We start from the raw sequence: 19,217 nt of genomic DNA, 5'->3' as shown, positions 1-19,217 counted from the left end.
ACAACTGGAATCAGTTTCAATTCATGCGTTACTAAAAATAATACATGACCACTAAAACCATCATGCAAACGTCATTTCAATATTAAATGCACTGAAACATCATTTGAATGTGAGTCAGGAGATATAACCTCAATGGATTTAGAAATCAAGTGTGGTTGAACATGCTGTGGAAGGAACTAGTGAGGGGAGAGAATGTGAAGTGTAGGAGGGTGGGAGGAGGAGGAGGATGGGGGTGAATGGTGACAGAGAGAGGGGACAGACAGGAGGGGTAGGGGGACTGAGTGGGTGTGGATGGTCTACAAATAGTGGCTGGCACTTCTTCACCAACATTTCTTCCCAGTCGGGTCTCAGCTCTGAAAGCGACTCCTTCAAACCCAGAAGTCAACCAAGAGCAGCCATGAGCAAGTCCTACTCCTCTTCTGCCCAGTCGGCCTCTTCCTACCGCCGCACCTTTGGCTCCGGCATTGGTTCAACACCAATGTCCTCTCTCTTCTCCTCTTCAGGAGGAGGCCGCAGCGCCTCCAGCCACATGTCTTCAAGAGTCTACGAGGTCAAAAGCGCCGCATTCCCGTCCTACTCCAGCTCCAGGGTGTCTGCTGGTGCTGGGGGAGCAGGGTTCGGCTCCTCCACGGCCTTGCGCACCTACGCCGGCGAGAAACTTGACTTCAACCTGGCAGACGCCATGAATCAAGACTTCCTCAACACAAGGACCAACGAGAAGGCCGAGCTTCAGCACCTGAATGACCGCTTTGCCAGCTACATTGAGAAGGTGCGCTTCCTGGAGCAACAGAACGCAGCCCTAACCGTGGAGATTGAGCAGCTGAGGGGCCGCGAGGGGCCGGGGCGTGTGGGCGAGCTGTACGAAGAAGAAATGAGGCAGCTGAGGATCCAGATTGAAGGCCTTTCCAACCAGCGTGCCAGAGTGGAAGTGGAGAGGGACAACCTGGCTGATGACCTGCAGAAACTGAAGCTCAGGTAAGAAGGGTGGTGTCAGCATGGGAATGAATAAATATGTAACGGCATGAAGTTAAAAGAAATATCCTGGAAAAGTTGAGCTCTTCAGTATATTTTGTGATTTCCTAAAATTTGCTAAATTCAATTTTCTAAAATCTTTTTTCTAATCTTAATAATTTGTCCTCTGACCTCCTCAAGGTCACAAACCAGAGCCACCAATTTAAAAGAAATGATCAAATTACACAGAAAATAAATAAAAGCTGAACCAGTCAATTGATTTCTGTTCTTCGAGAGAATAACATGGAACATTAGGCGTCTCAGGAGGGTTTTAAGAGCGGGGATACAAAACTGAGTGTTACAGTCCACCAGCTTCTTGCAACAATGCTTTCTAATTTATTCACAAGAGAGAATAACAAGAAAACAGTGAGAGAGCAGGAGGAAAACAGGTTTGTTGACTCACTGGAGCGGAGTCAAGACAGGCAGACGGATTAATTTTCACCCAGACAGACAGGCGGGGTAGACAGACGGAGAAGAGCAAATGAGTGCACACAATCCTCCTCTTGGTGTGTTCACAAGGATAAAAAAAGTGAACACAAACACCTAACATAACATCTATATTTGAATGTAGCTTTCTTAATAAGAGTGTATAGCTGTCTATGTGCAGCTCCAAGGTTGTTCTATAGTATGGGATTATTCTGTAATACTACTACATGCACACACACACACACACACACACACACACACACACACACACACACACACACACACACACACACACACACACACACACACACACACACACACACACACACACACACACACACACACACACACACACACACTAGCCTAGCATTCGTTGTGAGGACCGTCATTGACTTCCATTCATCTTAGTGACTGGAGTGTGCGTAACCCTAACCATAACTCTAACCATAACCACCTTGACCTTAACTAAAACTCACACCATAGCTCTAAAACCAACGAGTAGAGCTCTGCAACATTGTCCCAAAGTGAGGACCAGCAAAACGTCCTCACTTTGGTACTAATGTCCTCAGTTTGCAGGCATAGAACTTGTTTTGGGTCTCACTTTGATGTGTAGACCGGTACACACACACACACACACACACACACACACACACACACACACACACACACACACACACACACACACACACACACACACGCACCATCTTCCACTTCACACACACTCTTTCCTTCTGTTTATCAGCCCTCGTCGAGCAGCTGCCTGGAGCTGTGAGTGAACTTTGCAGAAGCACACACACACACACACACACACACACACACACACACACACACACACACACACACACACACACACACACACACGTGCACGCACACACGCATGCGCGCGCACACACACACACACACACACACAGCCTGTATGCTTACAGCTACAGTGCATAAGAAGACATAAGCCTTTTTATTCTAATATTGCAAAACTGACATGTTTTAATTCTTCAAAGGGGATTGAAACTCACCTACTGTCGGCAAATGTTGCAGTTTCTGGTGAAAAATGAATATTGTTTCTGTTTAAAGTGAAATGCTAAATCTGCAAACAGCCTCAGCCAAGAACAAGCCTCTGCCTTTATTGCTATTACCTCTCTGACAGCAGCTGCAGCACAGCTGTAGGGCGGAAAGAGCAAACGTAGAGGTGTGTGTGAGTGTGTGGACACAAGTGGAGTTTAAATAGAATGCAGATTGGGTATTTTCAGCTCTGTTCTTAAGCATAAAAAGAAAAAAGCAGGTAAAAAAACTAAAATGTTTAGAAAAAGTCACCACTCATCACCCTGTTTAATGTCTGTATATTTTTGTCTTTTTTTCAGACTGCAAGAAGAAATTCACCAGAAGGAAGAAGCGGAGAACAACCTATCTGCTTTCAGAGCTGTAAGCTTTCAATGTTTTAAAAAATTCACATTTTTTACATGTCAGTGCCTTTCTCCTCAGAGACATGATGCGTTTTTGTTTTACTGTTAAGTGAAAGAACACTTTCTTTGGTTTCGTGTTTTCCAGGATGTTGACAGTGCCACTCTGGCCAGGCTGGATCTGGAAAGACGCATCGAAAGCTTGCAGGAAGAGATCGCTTTCCTCAAGAAGATCCATGAAGAGGTGGGTCTCTCCCACAGCTGGTCTCAAATTTGGTGTTTTCTGCATCGTTTAGCAACTCAGTGTGCGACGAAGTGCAATCTTGTGATATCAGGTTCATATCTGTTACCAGATCCAGTGTTTCCCACTCAAACACATATTAAAGCTACATTTCTGTTGATACTCCCCCGCTCTGGTTTAAACTCACACATTTAGTCGTTCTGCAGAAAAGACTAAATACATTTTACATTTTTGCAGGACACATTAAGAAACATTTTAATTCCCCGATCTCAGACACATTTTCAGCACAGTCGAGGCCCCGTCCTAGCACGTGTTCCTCTTTGTTTCAACTTTGACCTCTCAGAAATGCTGAACTGCTGATTGGCTGAAAAAACAGCATAGCAGCTGTTGCATGACAGGAAAAGTGAGTGCCCATTTAAGAGAACAGATGCAAAGCTATTTTAAACTTTTGATTAGAACTGATGACAGCTGAGTGCAACTAAAGACTACAGATGATAAAAAAAAGATTTCACTTCCCGTTTAGCTCTTTTCCCATCCAAACACACACGTCACTTGCAGTTTGTCTTTTTAAAAGCGTGGAAATCTTAATGTGTTTGTTTTTATCCCAAACGTCTTTCTTTTTTCTCTGGACCTGTTGCAGGAAATCCGAGAGCTGCAGAACCAGATGCAGGAGACTCAGATCCAGATCCAGATGGACATGTCCAAGCCTGACCTGACCGCTGCTTTGCGAGACATCAGAGTGCAGTACGAAGCCATCGCTGCCAAGAACATTGCAGAGGCTGAAGACTGGTACAAGTCTAAGGTCAATATTACATCTGAAAATAACGTGTGCTGAATAGTTTCGTCCTACCCTTTTATTGCTAAAATCCCACCTGGCTTTTCTGCAGGTGTCTGATCTGAACCAGGCAGTCAACAAGAACAATGACGCGATGCGCCAGGCCAAGCAGGAGACCATGGAGTACAGGCACCAGATCCAGTCCTACACCTGCGAGATTGACTCTCTCAAGGGCACTGTGAGTACCAATTCCAAATTTCCTCCTCCTGCTTCACCTTTTATCAAATCCTGAACCTTGCACTCACTTCTTCCTTTAAGAACGAGTCTCTGCTGCGTCAGATGAGAGAAATGGAGGACCGAATGGGCCGCGAGGCCTCTGGTTTCCAGGACACCATTGCACGCTTGGAGGAGGACATTGCTAAAATGAAGGTGACACACTTAGTATTTGAAAATCTGTGATTTTATCCCCAAAAATCTTTTATTTTGAGCACTAACTTGTTTTGGTCCAAAGGATGACATGGCTCGCCACCTGAGGGAGTACCAGGACCTCCTTAATGTGAAGATGGCCCTTGATATTGAAATTGCTACCTACCGCAAGCTGCTGGAGGGAGAGGAAAGCAGGTTAGTGTGTGTGTGTGTGTTCTTCTAATTCAAACATGATTTATTTTAGCTGAAGTATCGTAATACTTTATGAAATGCCTCTTTTTCCTGCAGGATCACCGTTCCAGTCCAGTCTGGTTACTCTTCCATTGGATTCCGAGGTACCAGAAATAGAAAGCATTCTCGCTTTTACACACAAATGTCTGAGAAATCCGTCACACATTCCAGAGGAGTCGATAAGAGAGATCAAAGAGGCTAAATATAGCATGTGACTGTATATGGTAGATGTTATTTTTAAAAGAATTACAGGGAGTGTGTGCAGAGGAGCATTTTGACCACTGTGTGGCGACATGTGACGTGGAAAAAGAAGTGTGGACAGGTTTCACAGAGACAAACATGAACAATTGCACAATTTGCCCTCTTAATTTGTTCAAATGTTTTTTTTTGCTACTTAAATTCACAGTAATGCAGGTGTAAATGAACCCCTTACTGTGCTTTTCCACAGAGACCAGTGCTGAGTCCCAGCGCACACCTGAGGTCCACTCCAAGAAAACTGTACTCATCAAGACCATCGAGACCCGTGATGGAGAGGTTCGAGATCACACACACACACCCACACACACATAATAAACTCTAAAGATGTCCATTTAGTGCATTGTTTACATGCAACATGATTCTAACCATCAGAACACAAACACCTTGACAGAACTTGTCTTTTTGCAACAAAATCATCTCCATGTATTATATTCTAGATGAAGTTTTCCATGAGCCAGGGTGCTAGTGCCCAGTGTGTAAGTTTGGTTCTAATGTCTCACTTATCTAACTGATTAAAAACAAAGGATTTGCCTCTTCCTTTAACTTCACTTGATGATAGGAATTAAATCACCCAACAAATCCAATTTTTATCCACTAATCTAGTTAGTTAAATTAAAGCTTTCTGCAGACGCTTTACTGGACTACACAGCTCCTCGCTCCTAGAAAACCTGCATGAGTTATGCATATTTGTACACCTATTATCTACAAACACGTTGGGAAGTACTCAGTAGTTACAGGGCATTCATAATTTCCCAGATAATTAACTGCCCCTTATTTTTTTCTCCTCAGGTTGTCAGCGAGTCAACACAGCACCAACAAGACATCATGTAAAGTGGCAGCGTGACACAAATGAGACAGAATTAAGGATGAAAATCTAATGGTTTTCCTACCACCACAAGCATAAATAAGCGGAGCCAATTTTACTGAGATAATTAAATAAAAGTTTGGTAAAAATGCAGCTGTACATCTGATGCAGGCATTAAGAAACTTGCAGCCTGGTTTAAAACAAAATGGGCATTCCAGGAGTTTAGTCTTCGTTCATGTCACTACATGTTTTACAGAATCAGCTTTTGTGGTAGTTTTGTCCGTAAAAAACAATTCATTGGCAAGAAAAGACGTTCCCGAAGCTAAGATGGGAAGTTTCTTTAGTTTGGAACGTATCAATGTGCCTGAAAGTGGCCCAAGATGTCCCAGGATTTGTAAATGTTAATGTATATGACTGGTTAGAATGGGCTGTTTGTGTCGCTGATTTAAGGAAAGTGCAACGTTAGATTTAACATTTGTAAAAATGAAGCAAAGTGAAGTTTGAGCTATAAAGCATGGGCTGGTTGTTTCAATGTAAGTTTCAGGGCAACACTGATCAATAAAGGTATTTGTTACCACAATGCTGCATAAAAGTGCCGATTTATTTGTTTATCATTTGCATTTTTTTCCTCATGGTGTCTGTAACTGTGCAACTATGCTATTTAGCATTCCTCAAATGGCGTACATGTCTTTGTCTAACTACAACATGACCCCAGTGGTGCTGACTTTCTTATTCAGGCCCTTTTCTCCCAGCATTTAACTCCTTTTTTTATTCAGGGAAGAGAAGTTAAAAAGCAGAAACTGGGCTTATCTCGCTGCAGAAAAAAGTGAACAAAGGCTCCTTAATGAGCTGTCCCTGATCAAGCTTTGGTTCCAGCAGAAAGTAGATTAGAAGAGCGGCGAGACTTGCAGTCGTTTGTTTCTGAAGCCACTGGAGTGAAAATGTCAGCTGAGATGAAAAAAAAGAGGGTGGGCACATTGAGGAGAGAACAGAAAAGAAACCAAGACAATAAATGAGAATTCAACACAGCAGGACAGAGAGGATCGGTACAGCGGGGAAACAAACGAAATGGTGGGGACAAGTTTAATGAAAAGGTTATGTGAGCAGAAAAAGACAAGAACACAATTTAGACAGAGAACTATAGAGAATATGACAAGGCAGCACAAAAAGAAATGTTGTAACAAAGTTTTATAGTCATTGGTGTAGCTGTGCTGCATAGAACTCTCATTATATACAGGTGCTGGCCAGTAAATTAGAATATCATCAAAAGGTTGAAAATATTTCAGTAATTCCATTCAAAACGTGAAACTTGTACATTATATTCATCCAATGCACACAGACCAATGTATTTCCAATGTTCATTACATTTAAATTTGATATTCATAAGTGACAACTAATGAAAACTCCAAATTTGGTATCTCAAAAAATTAGAATATTCTGAAAAGGCTGAATATAGAAGACACCTGCTGCCACTCTAATCAGCTGATTTACTCAAAACACCTGCAAAGGCCTTTAAAAGGTCCCTCAGTCTTGTTTTGAAGGCACCACAATCATGGGGAAGACTTCTGACTTAACAGCTGTCCAAAAGACAATCATTGACACCTTGCACAAGGAGGGCAAGACACAAAAGGTGATTGCTATAGAAGCTGGCTGTTCGCAGAGCTCTGTGTCCAAGCACATTAACAGACAGGCGAAGGGACGGAAAAAATGTGGTAGAAAAAAGTGTACAAGCTCTAGGGATAACCGCACCCTGCAGAGAATTGTGACGACAAACCCATTCAAAAATGTGGGGGAGATCCACAAAGAGTGGACTGCAGCTGGAGTCAGCGCTTCAAGAACCACCACGAGGAGACTCATGAAAGACATGGGATTCAGGTGTCGCATTCCGTGTGTCAAGCCACTCTTGAACAAGAAACAGCGCAAGAAGCGTCTCGCCTGGGCCAAGGACAAAAAGGACTGGACTGATGCTGAGTGGTCCAAAGTTATGTTTTCTGATGAAAGCAAGTTCTGCATTTCCTTTGGAAATCAAGGACCCAGAGTCTGGAGGAAGAGCGGAGAAGCACAGAATCCACGTTGCATGAGGTCCAGTGTAAAGTTTCCACCGTCAGTGATGGTGTGGGGTGCCATGTCATCTGCCGGTGTTGGCCCACTCTGTTTCCTGAGGTCCAGGGTCAATGCAGCCGTCTACCAGGAAGTTTTAGAGCACTTCATGCTTCCTGCTGCTGACCAACTTTATGGGGATGCAGACTTCACCTTTCAACAGGACTTGGCACCTGCACACAGTGCCAAAACCACCAGCACCTGGTTCAAGGACCATGGTATCCCTGTCCTTGATTGGCCAGCAAACTCGCCTGACCTTAACCCCATAGAAAATCTATGGGGTATTGTGAAGCGGAGGATGCAATACGCTAGACCCAACAATGCAGAGGAGCTGAAGACGACTATCAGAGCAACCTGGGCTCTCATAACACCTGAGCAGTGCCACAGACTGATCGAGTCCATGCCACGCCGCATTACTGCAGTTATTGAGGCAAAAGGAGCCCCGACTAAGTATTGAGTGCTATACATGCACATTATTTTCATGTTCATTCTTTTCAGTTGGCCAACATTAGAGAAACAAACATTTTTTCATTGGCCTTTAGAATATTCTAATTTTCTGAGATACCAGATTTGATGTTTTCATTGGTTGTCACCTATAAATATCAAAATTAAACGTAATAAACATCGGAAATACATTGGTCTGTGTGCATTGCATGAATATAATGTACAAGTTTCACGTTTTGAATGGAATTACTGAAATATTTTCAACCTTTTGATGATATTCTAATTTACTGGCCAGCACCTGTATATGTATATATATATATATATATATATATATATATATATATATATATATATATATATATATATATATATATATATATATATATATATATATATATATATACACACACACACACACAAATATGTGTGTATATATATATATATATGTATAAATATATATTTATACATATATGTACATATATATTTATACATATATACACACATATATATATATATATACATACATATGTGTGTATATATGTATAAATATATATATATGTGTATATATATGTATAATTATATATATACATATATGTACATATATATCTGTGTGTATATATATATGTATAAATATATATGTATATATATATATATATATATATATATATATATATATATATATATATATATATATACACACACACACACACACACATATATATATATACACACACACACACACACACATATATATAATGAGAGTTCTATGCATGATTCCGCATCGATGCAGCAACGTGACATAATGAGATTTTCTCCCTATGTCTATGTCTATGTTCTGGATGCGTGAGGACAATAACGTTTTGAGGTTTTACAACTACTTCTGGGGCAGAGTTGCAATGACATGCGCACTGCGTTGCCCTAGCACCAATTTAAAACCGAAATGGCACACAGGGATACAGGGCCAACATTACCAGTAATCAAAGATGCACCCGATATATTTTATTCGGATGTTTGGGCTAATTTCGGTTTTGGGATACTGGATGTGAAAGAATCACTTAACACAGTATTTGTTTACTATTTTTAAGTTCAGTAGTATTCTATCTTAAAGCTGCTCTATAGAAAACATTTTTTCTTATATTATTTAAGTAATTATAGGCAGCACACTTTAAAAATTGTTGCTGACTATAGTATATGTTTTGTTTTCAGGGATATCGAAATAAAAAAGAAATTGAAAACTTTTCTACTGCTTTTATTAAGTAATGAAACATTTTGTGAAGAATCGTGATGCATTTCAGACTCAAATCGAATCTTTAGGCAGATAATCGGAAGCGGATCGAATCGTGAGGCAGGTAGAGATGCACACCACACATATATATATATATATATATTTATATATATATATATATATACATATATATATATATATATATATATATATATATATATATATGTATATATATATATATATATATATACATATATATATATAAACACAGCCATACTTATGTTGGCATTTCTCTTGTGGGGTTTTATGGTTCAAATGAACAATGTCAGAATAGCAACCGTTGCAGTTTTTTTTCTGAATATTGGTTTGTTTAAATATTTGAACTATTTGCTAATTAACTATTTTTTTGCACAGCAGTTTCTTTCTGCAGCACTGCACCTCTCATTCACATGCATTCAGTGAAAAAAGAGACTTCTGCCAATTTTTTCAAAAATTGAGACAAAAATAGTTTGAATTTGTTCATGCTTGACAAAACACAATCATTGTATCTATTTTACAGTTTTTCTCTCCACTTCTGTTTTTGTCCTGATTATGTCGACACCAAACGCTGCTCGTGAGCTGGAAAGGTTATTTATGGAGGGAGAATGGCAAAGAGTGACAACAAACTGGAGTATTTAAACGAGTAGGGACTGATTATTCAGAATTCAGATCATCTGAATAACCAGTCCCTACTTTTATGATATTATTGACATTTATTAGTATTTTTTGGGATTCATGATTCTGCCCAGATATTTGTTTTTAAGACTAAGTAATAATCGTCATCTGATGAAAACATTAAAACTCTTGTAATGTAATGAAAATTCCGGGTCATAATTGAGCTTTTCTGTTGATTTTCATCATCACTTGTTCAAATAGCAGGACAAAATGAAATACATACAGTAGCATCACAGCATGGCATTAGAAAACAACAATCTGCATAAAGGAAATACAATATCATGGCATAAACATGAAAATTGATCTAAACTTTTGCACATTAAAATTGTATTTACAAGTCAGTATCTACAAAATAACAACATACATTGTTAACATGTTTGATGGTAAAAACAGGATCAGTGTAAGGATAATTAGCTTTGCTTCTGAATTACAAGCTAGACTGGAGCCGTTATTTAGAGATGACATTTTGTTTCCCAGTAAACACTAAAGATGTTACAACTGCACTACAGTAAAACACAAAAGAAAACCATCAAAGGACCGAGGTATAAGCAAAAAATAAAAAAATAAAAACTTGTACATCCTCTACACTGTGAAAGACCGTCAGGATGATACAGCAAAGCAGAGCAGAAAGTGGCTAAACATGTCCTTTTCAAGGCTTTTACTAAGTAAACAGATAAAGGAGAATAGATGAGGTTTTTATGCACCCTGGGAGCAACAGATTGGAAATCTGACGACACAACACAATACAAAGGACACGTCACAAATATTGTCATGCAGTAATGGAGTTTGACGTAAATGATTGGTCCTGCAAATGTTGGTAACTCCAAGTAGCCACATTGATTACAGGTGTCGAAGCAAGTTAAGTGTTTTTGCCGTTTAAACTTCAAAATGTTTCGTTAGCGACTTTGTCTTTTTATCTTTTCCTCCTCGTCACATTTGTAGTTTAAGATTAAACACCTTGAATCCTGCATAAGGCTCAAATTACCACCCTACTGTTTAGAAAAGAGTATGCTGTTGGATGTTGGTATCAAAATATTGATGCAAGAAGCGCATCTGAATTTCAAAGACAGCAACATGAAAATTCATGTGCACGCCAATGCACACACAGACAGTCCAGGAGACAGGTCCAACAGCAGACATTATAGGGTGCCGTTTGCAAATGCTTTCATCTTCTCACCTTCTTTTCAGATGAGATACTCTTGGTTTTAAGCATCCGCTTTGCCACAAACATGTCATAGAAACTGAAGAAGTTAATTATTTTCAAGCATAGTAGTGCATTGGCAAACGAAGTTGGGGTAGACAGCATGCTTGTCTTGCATTTAAATGAGTCCTCTTCAATTTTGCTAATATGTTGTGCAATCCAGCAGCCGTGGGGCTGATGTGTCCACTCATGCATACAGTCAAATTCCTGCACGGCCATATCAGCAGCTTTAAACCACATTGGTGTAAAAACAGGCAAAAAGAGGACTTGATCGCACTTAGACACGTGGAAACCCAAAGTATTGCATTGCATACAAATGATTTAAATTCAGGAAGGAGAAGGTGCATGTCCTCTTCAAGTCTTCAGATGGAAACAGTGTGGATCAAGGCTACAAGGGCAGTGATGAGATGTAAACAAACTCCCTTTGGAAAATGGCAGCGATGCAGCAAATGACACTGACGTCTGAGGGGGAAAAAAAGGGAATGTCTTTGGTTTGAATCGATAAATTTCGATTCACACACCAAACTGGTCCAACTTTGAAGTAGCACAGGCCTTGTGCTGCCATATCATGATTTAAAGGTTCTCATGGAATTATGCAAGGCCAACTTCATATATTACACAGAGACCTTTCAAATAAAAAACAAGCCCAGTGTCTGCCAAGTCTCTTTTTGCTTTATGTTTCCCAGCATTTACCTCCAAGTACTCTTCAGAGAATCTTTGAAGTGAAGTGTATCATCCTTTAATAACCTTTAAGTTGAAGGTGGCTGTGAAGGTAAAGATAAAAGGCATTTCCTGTGAAGGATGTGATGCCACTTTATTGGAAAGGGTTCAATACGCCTGCAGAGTTCAGTGTTCTGATTTTTTCATCACCCTATTGGAAATTATTATAACAGATGACTTAATTACATGTAAAATGGGTCCAACTTGCCAGTGTTCTGAGATGTGAAATAACTCAGGAACAAAACAAAGGCTATAACGTCATTTTCTGTGAGAAAACAAAAACACTGTTGATCCAACCTTCGGCTCCTGTCAGATTAACAGGTTGTTGAGAAAGTTGGCACAGCCAGGTCAGGGTTGTTTTCCCTGTGGCAACTTTTTTGAAGTAGGTTGGGATCATGTGCATGTACTCCTTCAGATGTGAACTGCAGGTCCAGAGGGAGCTGTGAGAGGCACCTGAGAGCCACAATCGTAGTCCAGCTGAGCCATTCGAGAGCGGCTCATTCTGTTGAGAGAGTACGGCCGTCGGTCCGTCTGTCGGTCCCTGAAACTCCTGATGTAGCTCTGCAGACACAGACAAATAGATTGATGGGCATCTGGTCTGGACTGCTGAAATATACATGGTATTTATTGCACGTTAATCTTATTTTGCACATAAAAAGGAAAGGGATTGTGTTATCTCACCGGAGACAGCACATCGCCATCAAAGCGTCTTTTGGGATTGGGTTTCCGGTGGTAGCCAGGTTCTGTCTGGGAAGGAGGAGGGACTTTAGGTGGCTGAGAGCTCTGGTGAGGGTGGGAGGCTGTCGGGTGGTGGTACTGCTGGTGGTGGTGGAGATGGGTGTGAGTTTTCGGCTTGAGGACAGTCTTCTGGCTCTGTCGTTTTTTCTTCTTCTTGTTCTCCTTCTCTTTTTTCAGCCTCTCTTCCCTCTGTCTGATCCGCATGAGCTGGACCCTCCGCTGCTGTCGGCTCAGAACCACTTGAGACAAAAAAGAACAAAATGTTAGCGAGCGCAAAGACTGGAAGAAAGAGAACAATAGCTAATCAAGAGGAAGTGACAGCTTGATATAAAAGGGGGGAGAAAGCAGCTTTAAATGAGGAACAATTGAAACTTAAGCCAAAAAATGACGAATTCAAAGCAAGTGACAAGATTATAAATAGATTTAAATACTAGCCTCTTTTGGAAAATTCCGCCAATCTGATGCAAAGCCATGGCAGCCTCGGGGAGCCTTAGGTTGTTTATAAGTGGTCAGACTGTGGCGGTAGTGAGGCGCAATCATGTCCTTTATCTTGGACATGACAGGATTTGTATTGTGATCGAAGCTGCACTTGTTACGTTTTTTTTAACGAGCCTCTCTTAAAGATGTCTGTCCTCCACAGTCCTCATGCAGTCTCTGGTGATCTGACCTTTAGCTCCAACGGAAAGAAGCTCCTGGAGTTCTGCATTGCTCTAGTTTATCATCTCAGCTGATTCTAATGACATAAGCAGAACCTACGGCCCGCTTTCACTTTCATTTTCAGTGGAGTTGCTGGCCGGAGCTCGGCAGTAGCTCCCCACGCGATCACAACACCAGCCTCTGTTGGGCCAAGGCGTAAAAAAGCATTCATAAGTCAGGCGTTGTGGTAATACTACTACCAAGCGTTGCTGCACAAATGCCATGCTGCCACGGCGCATTCATGGGATAAACCGTGGCAGCAGTGTTATGCTGATTTGCCGGCATGGTGCGTCTTCTAAAAAGGGCTACCGAAAGCAAACATTTTCTAAGATAGTTGAAAGCTGCTATAGGAAATTTGGAAAACAAGCTGACATGTTTTGCCAAACATTTTGTGAGTAGGTGCTCTTGTTATTTTATCATCCTCAGTAAAGGATGTCCAAAAGCCACCTCATCTTAATGTCCATCGATTAACCACATGATCATTTTGCTGCTTTTGAAGCTCTGACTCAGTGTTATACGATGTGGTTAAAAGTATCTTTTCATTTGATGTAGAAAATTTCCTCACAAATCAGTTTAAGTCACAGTGGCCCTGACTGTGATGGTGTGGGGGTGTGTGGATGTGTTATCAGGCCTATTATTGGTTCTTTGTGAGCGTGGACGAGAGGCACCATCTGCCAGGGAGACTGTAATAATCCTCCTCCCTTTTCTCTTCCTCAGCTCACCCCTCTTTGGGCCCCGCATTTCACATGCGTCTATGTGTTTGTGTGTGTGTGTGTGTGTGTGTGTGTGTGTATTCTTGTAATTCTGCATTTATCAGGTCTAACGTATTCACACCCGTTGAATGAGGTCACTTGGCTAGTTCCATATCCTCTATACATATTAGATAAATATAGGATATGCACTTTAAAGTGAATCCATAGATCCATCCTGGCAGATGCTGAGTGTGTGTGTGTGTGTGTGTGTGTGTGTGTGTGTGTGTGTGTATTCTTGTAAATCTGCATTGATCAGGTCTCACACATTCACACCCGTTGAATGAGGTCACTTGGTTAGTTCCATATCCTCTATATATATATTAGATAAATATAGGATATGCACTTTAAAGTGAATCCATAGATCCATCCTGGCAGATGCTGAGTGTGTGTGTGTGTATTCTTGTAATTCTGCATTTATCAGGTCTCACACATTCATCACACCCGTTGAATGAGGACACTTGGTTAGTTCCATATCCTCTATAAATTTAGGAGAAACACTTTTAAGATAATTCATAGATCCATCCAGGCAGATGCTTTGTGTGTTGTTTTTTATTTTTTCTTCAACCAGCTGATTCACCTCTCGCTTCACTTGGGTGCCCCTGCTTATCCATTGTGCTCTAATTTATTATTCTCACCATTGCTCCTCCCCCAATACACCTGCTCCCTCTTTGCTCTATCCCTCCTTATCATTTACAACCCTTCTTTCTTTGTGCATTGTTGTACAAAAATGTAAAAAGAAATTAATTAATGAATGTTAAATGTGATGATTTATTTTGTTATTCATTTTTTCCATGTTTCCATTATTGCAAATATAATTGGCCATTTAAAGACAAACACCTGCCCACACCTCCTGTCTGGTAGCCACAGCAGCCTGCTGTTTAATCTCATTATTTTACCTCATGTGTGATTTCTTCTATGAAACTTTGTGACCGAGCACACTAACAAAAACCAATAGTGTGTGCATGTGTGTGAAAAGCATGGCTTTCAATGAGATTTATTTCTGCCTTCAGCCACGTTTGATTTCATGAAGGGGTTTTGTGTATCGTTCATGTGCTACAACCACATCCTGTGTGTTTGTGTGCGTGAGCAGGCCATCTGTGTTGTGGTTGCTTTCCAGGCAGATAAAGGCTGTTTCTGTCAATAACAGAGTCTGGTGAAAACACTAATGCCGGTAAATTCAGACACTTTTTCCCACAACAGCAAACACATGGTTTCCTGCTCTATTACGGCTCCAATTTATAAATCAATCAACCTGATACTCAAATTCAAGGATTTATCATAAATGCTTGTCCTGTTGCAAGTTTCAAAATCAGGATTTGCTCTGGTTGAACATGTTGTAGAAATCAATGAAAACTATCATCTAATATGATGACAAAGCACAACAAAACATCACAAAAAGAAAAATTTATTTCACAAAGAAAGGTAACACTTCAGTCATATAATTAAGTTTTATTTATTAATTAAACAAATAGCTTCAACAAACCTTAAAAACTACACAAGGATTAATTTAGGTAGAGCGACAAAATTCATGCTGAAAATTGTGACTGTGACAAAAAATTAATTGTGAGTGCATTTTAATTCAAATGACCACTTTGCTTTGTAAAATATGTAGTGTTCAAAAACAAATTATTTTAAAAGATTACTTTTTCATTATTTGCTTCTTTTTTTACTTTCTTAAGTCAAACATCACAGGTTGAAATGAAACGGAGTAAAATTTATGTAAAGTTCAAATGGAATTCTCTCTTCTGTCAATGCTTTGAAGTCATTCCTGCACGTGAGTAGATGAAGCAAAATTTCCATGTCCTCTCCTTCTGTGAATGTGCTTATGACTCGCTTCCTGTGGTGAAATGTGCTGTTTGACTTAGTGTTCCTACTTATCCTTATTTCTTTTCCCTTTGGGGATTTTTCTCCTTGCATTGACTTGACAGCATGCATTTCTTTTTTAAAACAACGTTTCCTCTGAACACTCGTTCTTGCACTACATTTAAAAATGCTTTTATTAAAAACCTAATAAGAACGTTTAAACTGTTGAAACTGTATTTTCCGAGTATGAAAAGTAGTAATAACATTTAATAAAAATGTGTACCAACTGTATATTTATCAATTTAAAAAACTTTATTTAATAATTAGTTGGTTTAACTTTAAAGCGTATTCAAGACTTAGCTGGAGGAATTACATGACTCATCCACATGGGTGGAACTAGGGATGTGGTTAAGCTGTCATGTTGTACACCAGATGGAAAGAGGAAGGATGAGTAAGCTTGAAGCAACAACCAGCATATTTCCATCACAGGTTATGATTATTTTTGATTAAACCTGTGCACTTAAAAAACTGGATTGAACATTTCCTTCAAAGAATTTCATAAGAGCCTCATCAACTTGTCCTTCTAGTATTGCAGAAAGTTATAAGAGCTTTTTTTTTCCGCTGTTGAGACCATGGACGTACATTTTGGGGGTGGGGGGGTGGGGGTGGGTGGGGGGGAGGACATGTCCCCCCACTTTTTCTAAAGTCAGGTTTTGACTAGGGCCCGACCCATATGCTTTTTTGGGGGCCGATAGCGATATAAAACTTTTAACAAAGGCCGATAGCCGATATAATGGCCAATAAATCTCCCTCACAAAAAAAGAAATAAATACAAATGTTCTTAAGCTTAAATACTTCATTCTCTGTCTTTTTGATGCTAACTTATTTCTATATTACACACCAAAGAACTGTCTCAATAACTCACTAGGGTTTCCAAGTAATGCAAATAAGATTTATTTTGCAATCTCAAAAACAACAGAACACACAAACTCAGTCAGTATAAATCTAACATTCAAGTTTTTTGTTTTCTGAGTCTGTGGAGTTTTACACTTTTGTGTTTTGATCCTTTCCAAAGCCGACAGTATTAGGAAAATAAAAATAAGATATGTTAAAAGAATAGTATGTGGCAATGTATAAGCCTTATGTGAAATATAAGGCTGAAAAAATACAATAGATTTATTCTATTGTAGAGAGGAATGTTTATTTTCTCATATTACCCCCCCCCCCCTCTCCCAGCTAGGGAGAGGAGGGGGGACTCCCTGCACAGTGTTTCATTGCTTTGTTGCCAACCCCCCCTCGCCCGTCCTCAGCTGCAACAACGGTCGTGTGCTGCCGAAGCGCAGCGGAACTGGGACCGCCTTCATTTGTCGCCCTTGTTATCCTATTCTATAGGCCACATGGGCCGCCGAAGCACTGCGCGCTGGCGCTCCAGCCCGCGCCGTGCAGCGATCGTTTCCGCGTATGCACTATTTTTTTCGCGAGCTGCGGGTGAACCGCGTGAGTTTGAAAAGACTGCTGAAGAAGAGCGGAGGAAATTGTCTGAGAATATTCCAGAATGTCTACCAGAAAAAGGCCAAAGTTACTTACTTACTGCCCTGCATGACTAAAGGGGAAGCAGCGTGAGCTCTGCATAGAGCGTAATGCTGCGGCAGTTTTATTTTATTTTTTCTGGTTAACTTTTCAATACGAGGCCACGGGGCACACAATAAACTTAGGAAGCATGTTGAGGGGAAACATACTTTTGTCATTGCTTATTTTACTGTTCAACTTACCACTGACACAACAAATGTGCTTAACTCATTCACTGCCATTGACGACTAAAGTCGTCATTTGCATTTTTTTTACTGTTTGAGCATCGGAACGAGCCCCCGCGCTGAGAGAACAAACATCTCAGCCCTGAAGCTGTTCTTCATCCGCATACGTCATGATCACATGATCAGGAAGCAACACATCCATGTGTTAGGAGATCATTTTGGGCCGTTCCTATAAAAAAAAGTGAGGCGCGAACCGGAAAAGCATCTGCCAATCACAATTCGACAACGGATTATGAAAGAACGGATAACGCTCGAAACATGCGGACTCTTCCTGATGTAAGAGGTGAGTCTCCTCTTTGTTTTGGTTGTTTTGGCATTGAGATCATGCTAGCGCGCAACGTTCTGTGACTCTTAAAAAAACAGTAAAAACGGTGAAAAACGCTGGCAGCGAAGGCCGTTAGTGATCAGGAAACGGCTGGCAGTGAATGAGTTAAAACTGAAGATTTACCTCCTACTTCCTCATCACCGTCGTCTCTGCTTGACCGCTGCATGTGTGCTGTGACGGTGGCTCCACCCCCTGAGGAATGGAGCCACACAACATGAGTTCATAAAGCTGGCGCCACCTGCTGGATAGGTAGCGCAATATCGGCCATATCAGCAGTCTTTTTGGCCGATAGTGTTAATGACCCCTATATCGGCCGATATATCGGTCAGGCCCTAGTTTTGACCCCTGCACTTTACCATCCAAAAACAATATTACGCTATATTACATAGACACTGGTTGAGCTCTAGGACCAAGCGGAAAACAACCGTTTGTGTTGAAGCCGGTTACCCCCCACCCCCCACCCCACCCCACCCCACCCCCCCGGTCCTCATGCCGGTTGTGTCCCCACCACTTCTAAAGTGAAAACCACATCCATGGTTGAGACGAAGTCAGAGAGGTCATGAAGCTTGAAATCTTGGGATGGGAGTTGTCAAGCAAGCTTTTTTGGAATTCATTGCTAAAATCCTATTTTGTTAAGCCTAAACAAACAGATTTAGCTAATTTGTAAATTTTGCATGATTTACATGGTTTGAATCATCTATTTGCTGGCATTTGTGATAGTGAAATTAACAAGTCAGCATGCATAGGTGGGCCCCATATGAATATTTATGAGCAAACCATATAGGTGCCAGCAGAGAGTGTCCGTGGTTTCTATGGTGGCCCCACAAGGATTTACCCACATAGGTTTTAACAAGTCTATAGCCTCTTTTATAAGACAGACCATCGCGTCATTACAGAGTGATAAATCTGAATATGTGGGTCTCGTAAATGCGGCAAGGAGCAAAGGGGGAAATGTGATAAAACTCGATTCTGATGCACTTAACCTCGTAGTAATATTGCCGCATGAGCCCCTCGCCTCTGACAGCTAAACGCGTGCCAGCCCCACTAATCCCTATGGAGCGACTGTGGGAGGCCCCCCTGCAAAAGAGGGTGGTCGCGTTAGTGACGTATACTGT

The 19,217-nt window shown here is 40.8% G+C and overlaps 2 protein-coding genes across 3 annotated transcripts in view; one reads left to right on the top strand and one right to left on the bottom strand.

The window, feature by feature from the left end:
* The window catches only part of LOC107390157 (desmin), a 6,843-nt gene extending 693 nt beyond the window's left edge, over positions 1–6,150 (top strand). The window contains exons 1-11 of one of the 2 annotated variants that reach the window (XM_054747046.2): positions 1–975; positions 2,796–2,856; positions 2,983–3,078; positions 3,716–3,877; positions 3,963–4,088; positions 4,169–4,279; positions 4,362–4,471; positions 4,565–4,611; positions 4,956–5,041; positions 5,203–5,241; positions 5,555–6,150. The exon at positions 1–975 is cut by the window's left edge and continues 693 nt beyond it. In XM_054747046.2, the coding sequence (XP_054603021.2) occupies positions 227–975; positions 2,796–2,856; positions 2,983–3,078; positions 3,716–3,877; positions 3,963–4,088; positions 4,169–4,279; positions 4,362–4,471; positions 4,565–4,611; positions 4,956–5,041; positions 5,203–5,241; positions 5,555–5,596 (1,629 nt within the window). In that variant the 5' untranslated portion in view covers positions 1–226 and the 3' untranslated portion in view covers positions 5,597–6,150. The remainder of the gene's footprint in view (positions 976–2,795; positions 2,857–2,982; positions 3,079–3,715; positions 3,878–3,962; positions 4,089–4,168; positions 4,280–4,361; positions 4,472–4,564; positions 4,612–4,955; positions 5,042–5,202; positions 5,242–5,554) is intronic. The other variant, XM_015966719.3, reaches the window with a different exon arrangement.
* Positions 6,151–10,212: 4,062 nt separating this feature from the next.
* The window catches only part of tmem198aa (transmembrane protein 198aa), a 32,401-nt gene continuing 23,396 nt past the window's right edge, over positions 10,213–19,217 (bottom strand). The window contains exons 6-7 of the mRNA XM_015966720.3: positions 12,656–12,951; positions 10,213–12,535 (exon numbers count right to left, since the gene is read on the bottom strand). Coding sequence (XP_015822206.1) covers positions 12,386–12,535; positions 12,656–12,951 — 446 coding nt within the window. The 3' untranslated portion in view covers positions 10,213–12,385. The remainder of the gene's footprint in view (positions 12,536–12,655; positions 12,952–19,217) is intronic.

The sequence above is a fragment of the Nothobranchius furzeri genome, chromosome 14 (assembly GCF_043380555.1).
Source record: "Nothobranchius furzeri strain GRZ-AD chromosome 14, NfurGRZ-RIMD1, whole genome shotgun sequence".
In the NCBI taxonomy this organism is placed as follows: domain Eukaryota; kingdom Metazoa; phylum Chordata; class Actinopteri; order Cyprinodontiformes; family Nothobranchiidae; genus Nothobranchius; species Nothobranchius furzeri.
This window is presented reverse-complemented; position numbering and strand designations above follow the sequence as displayed.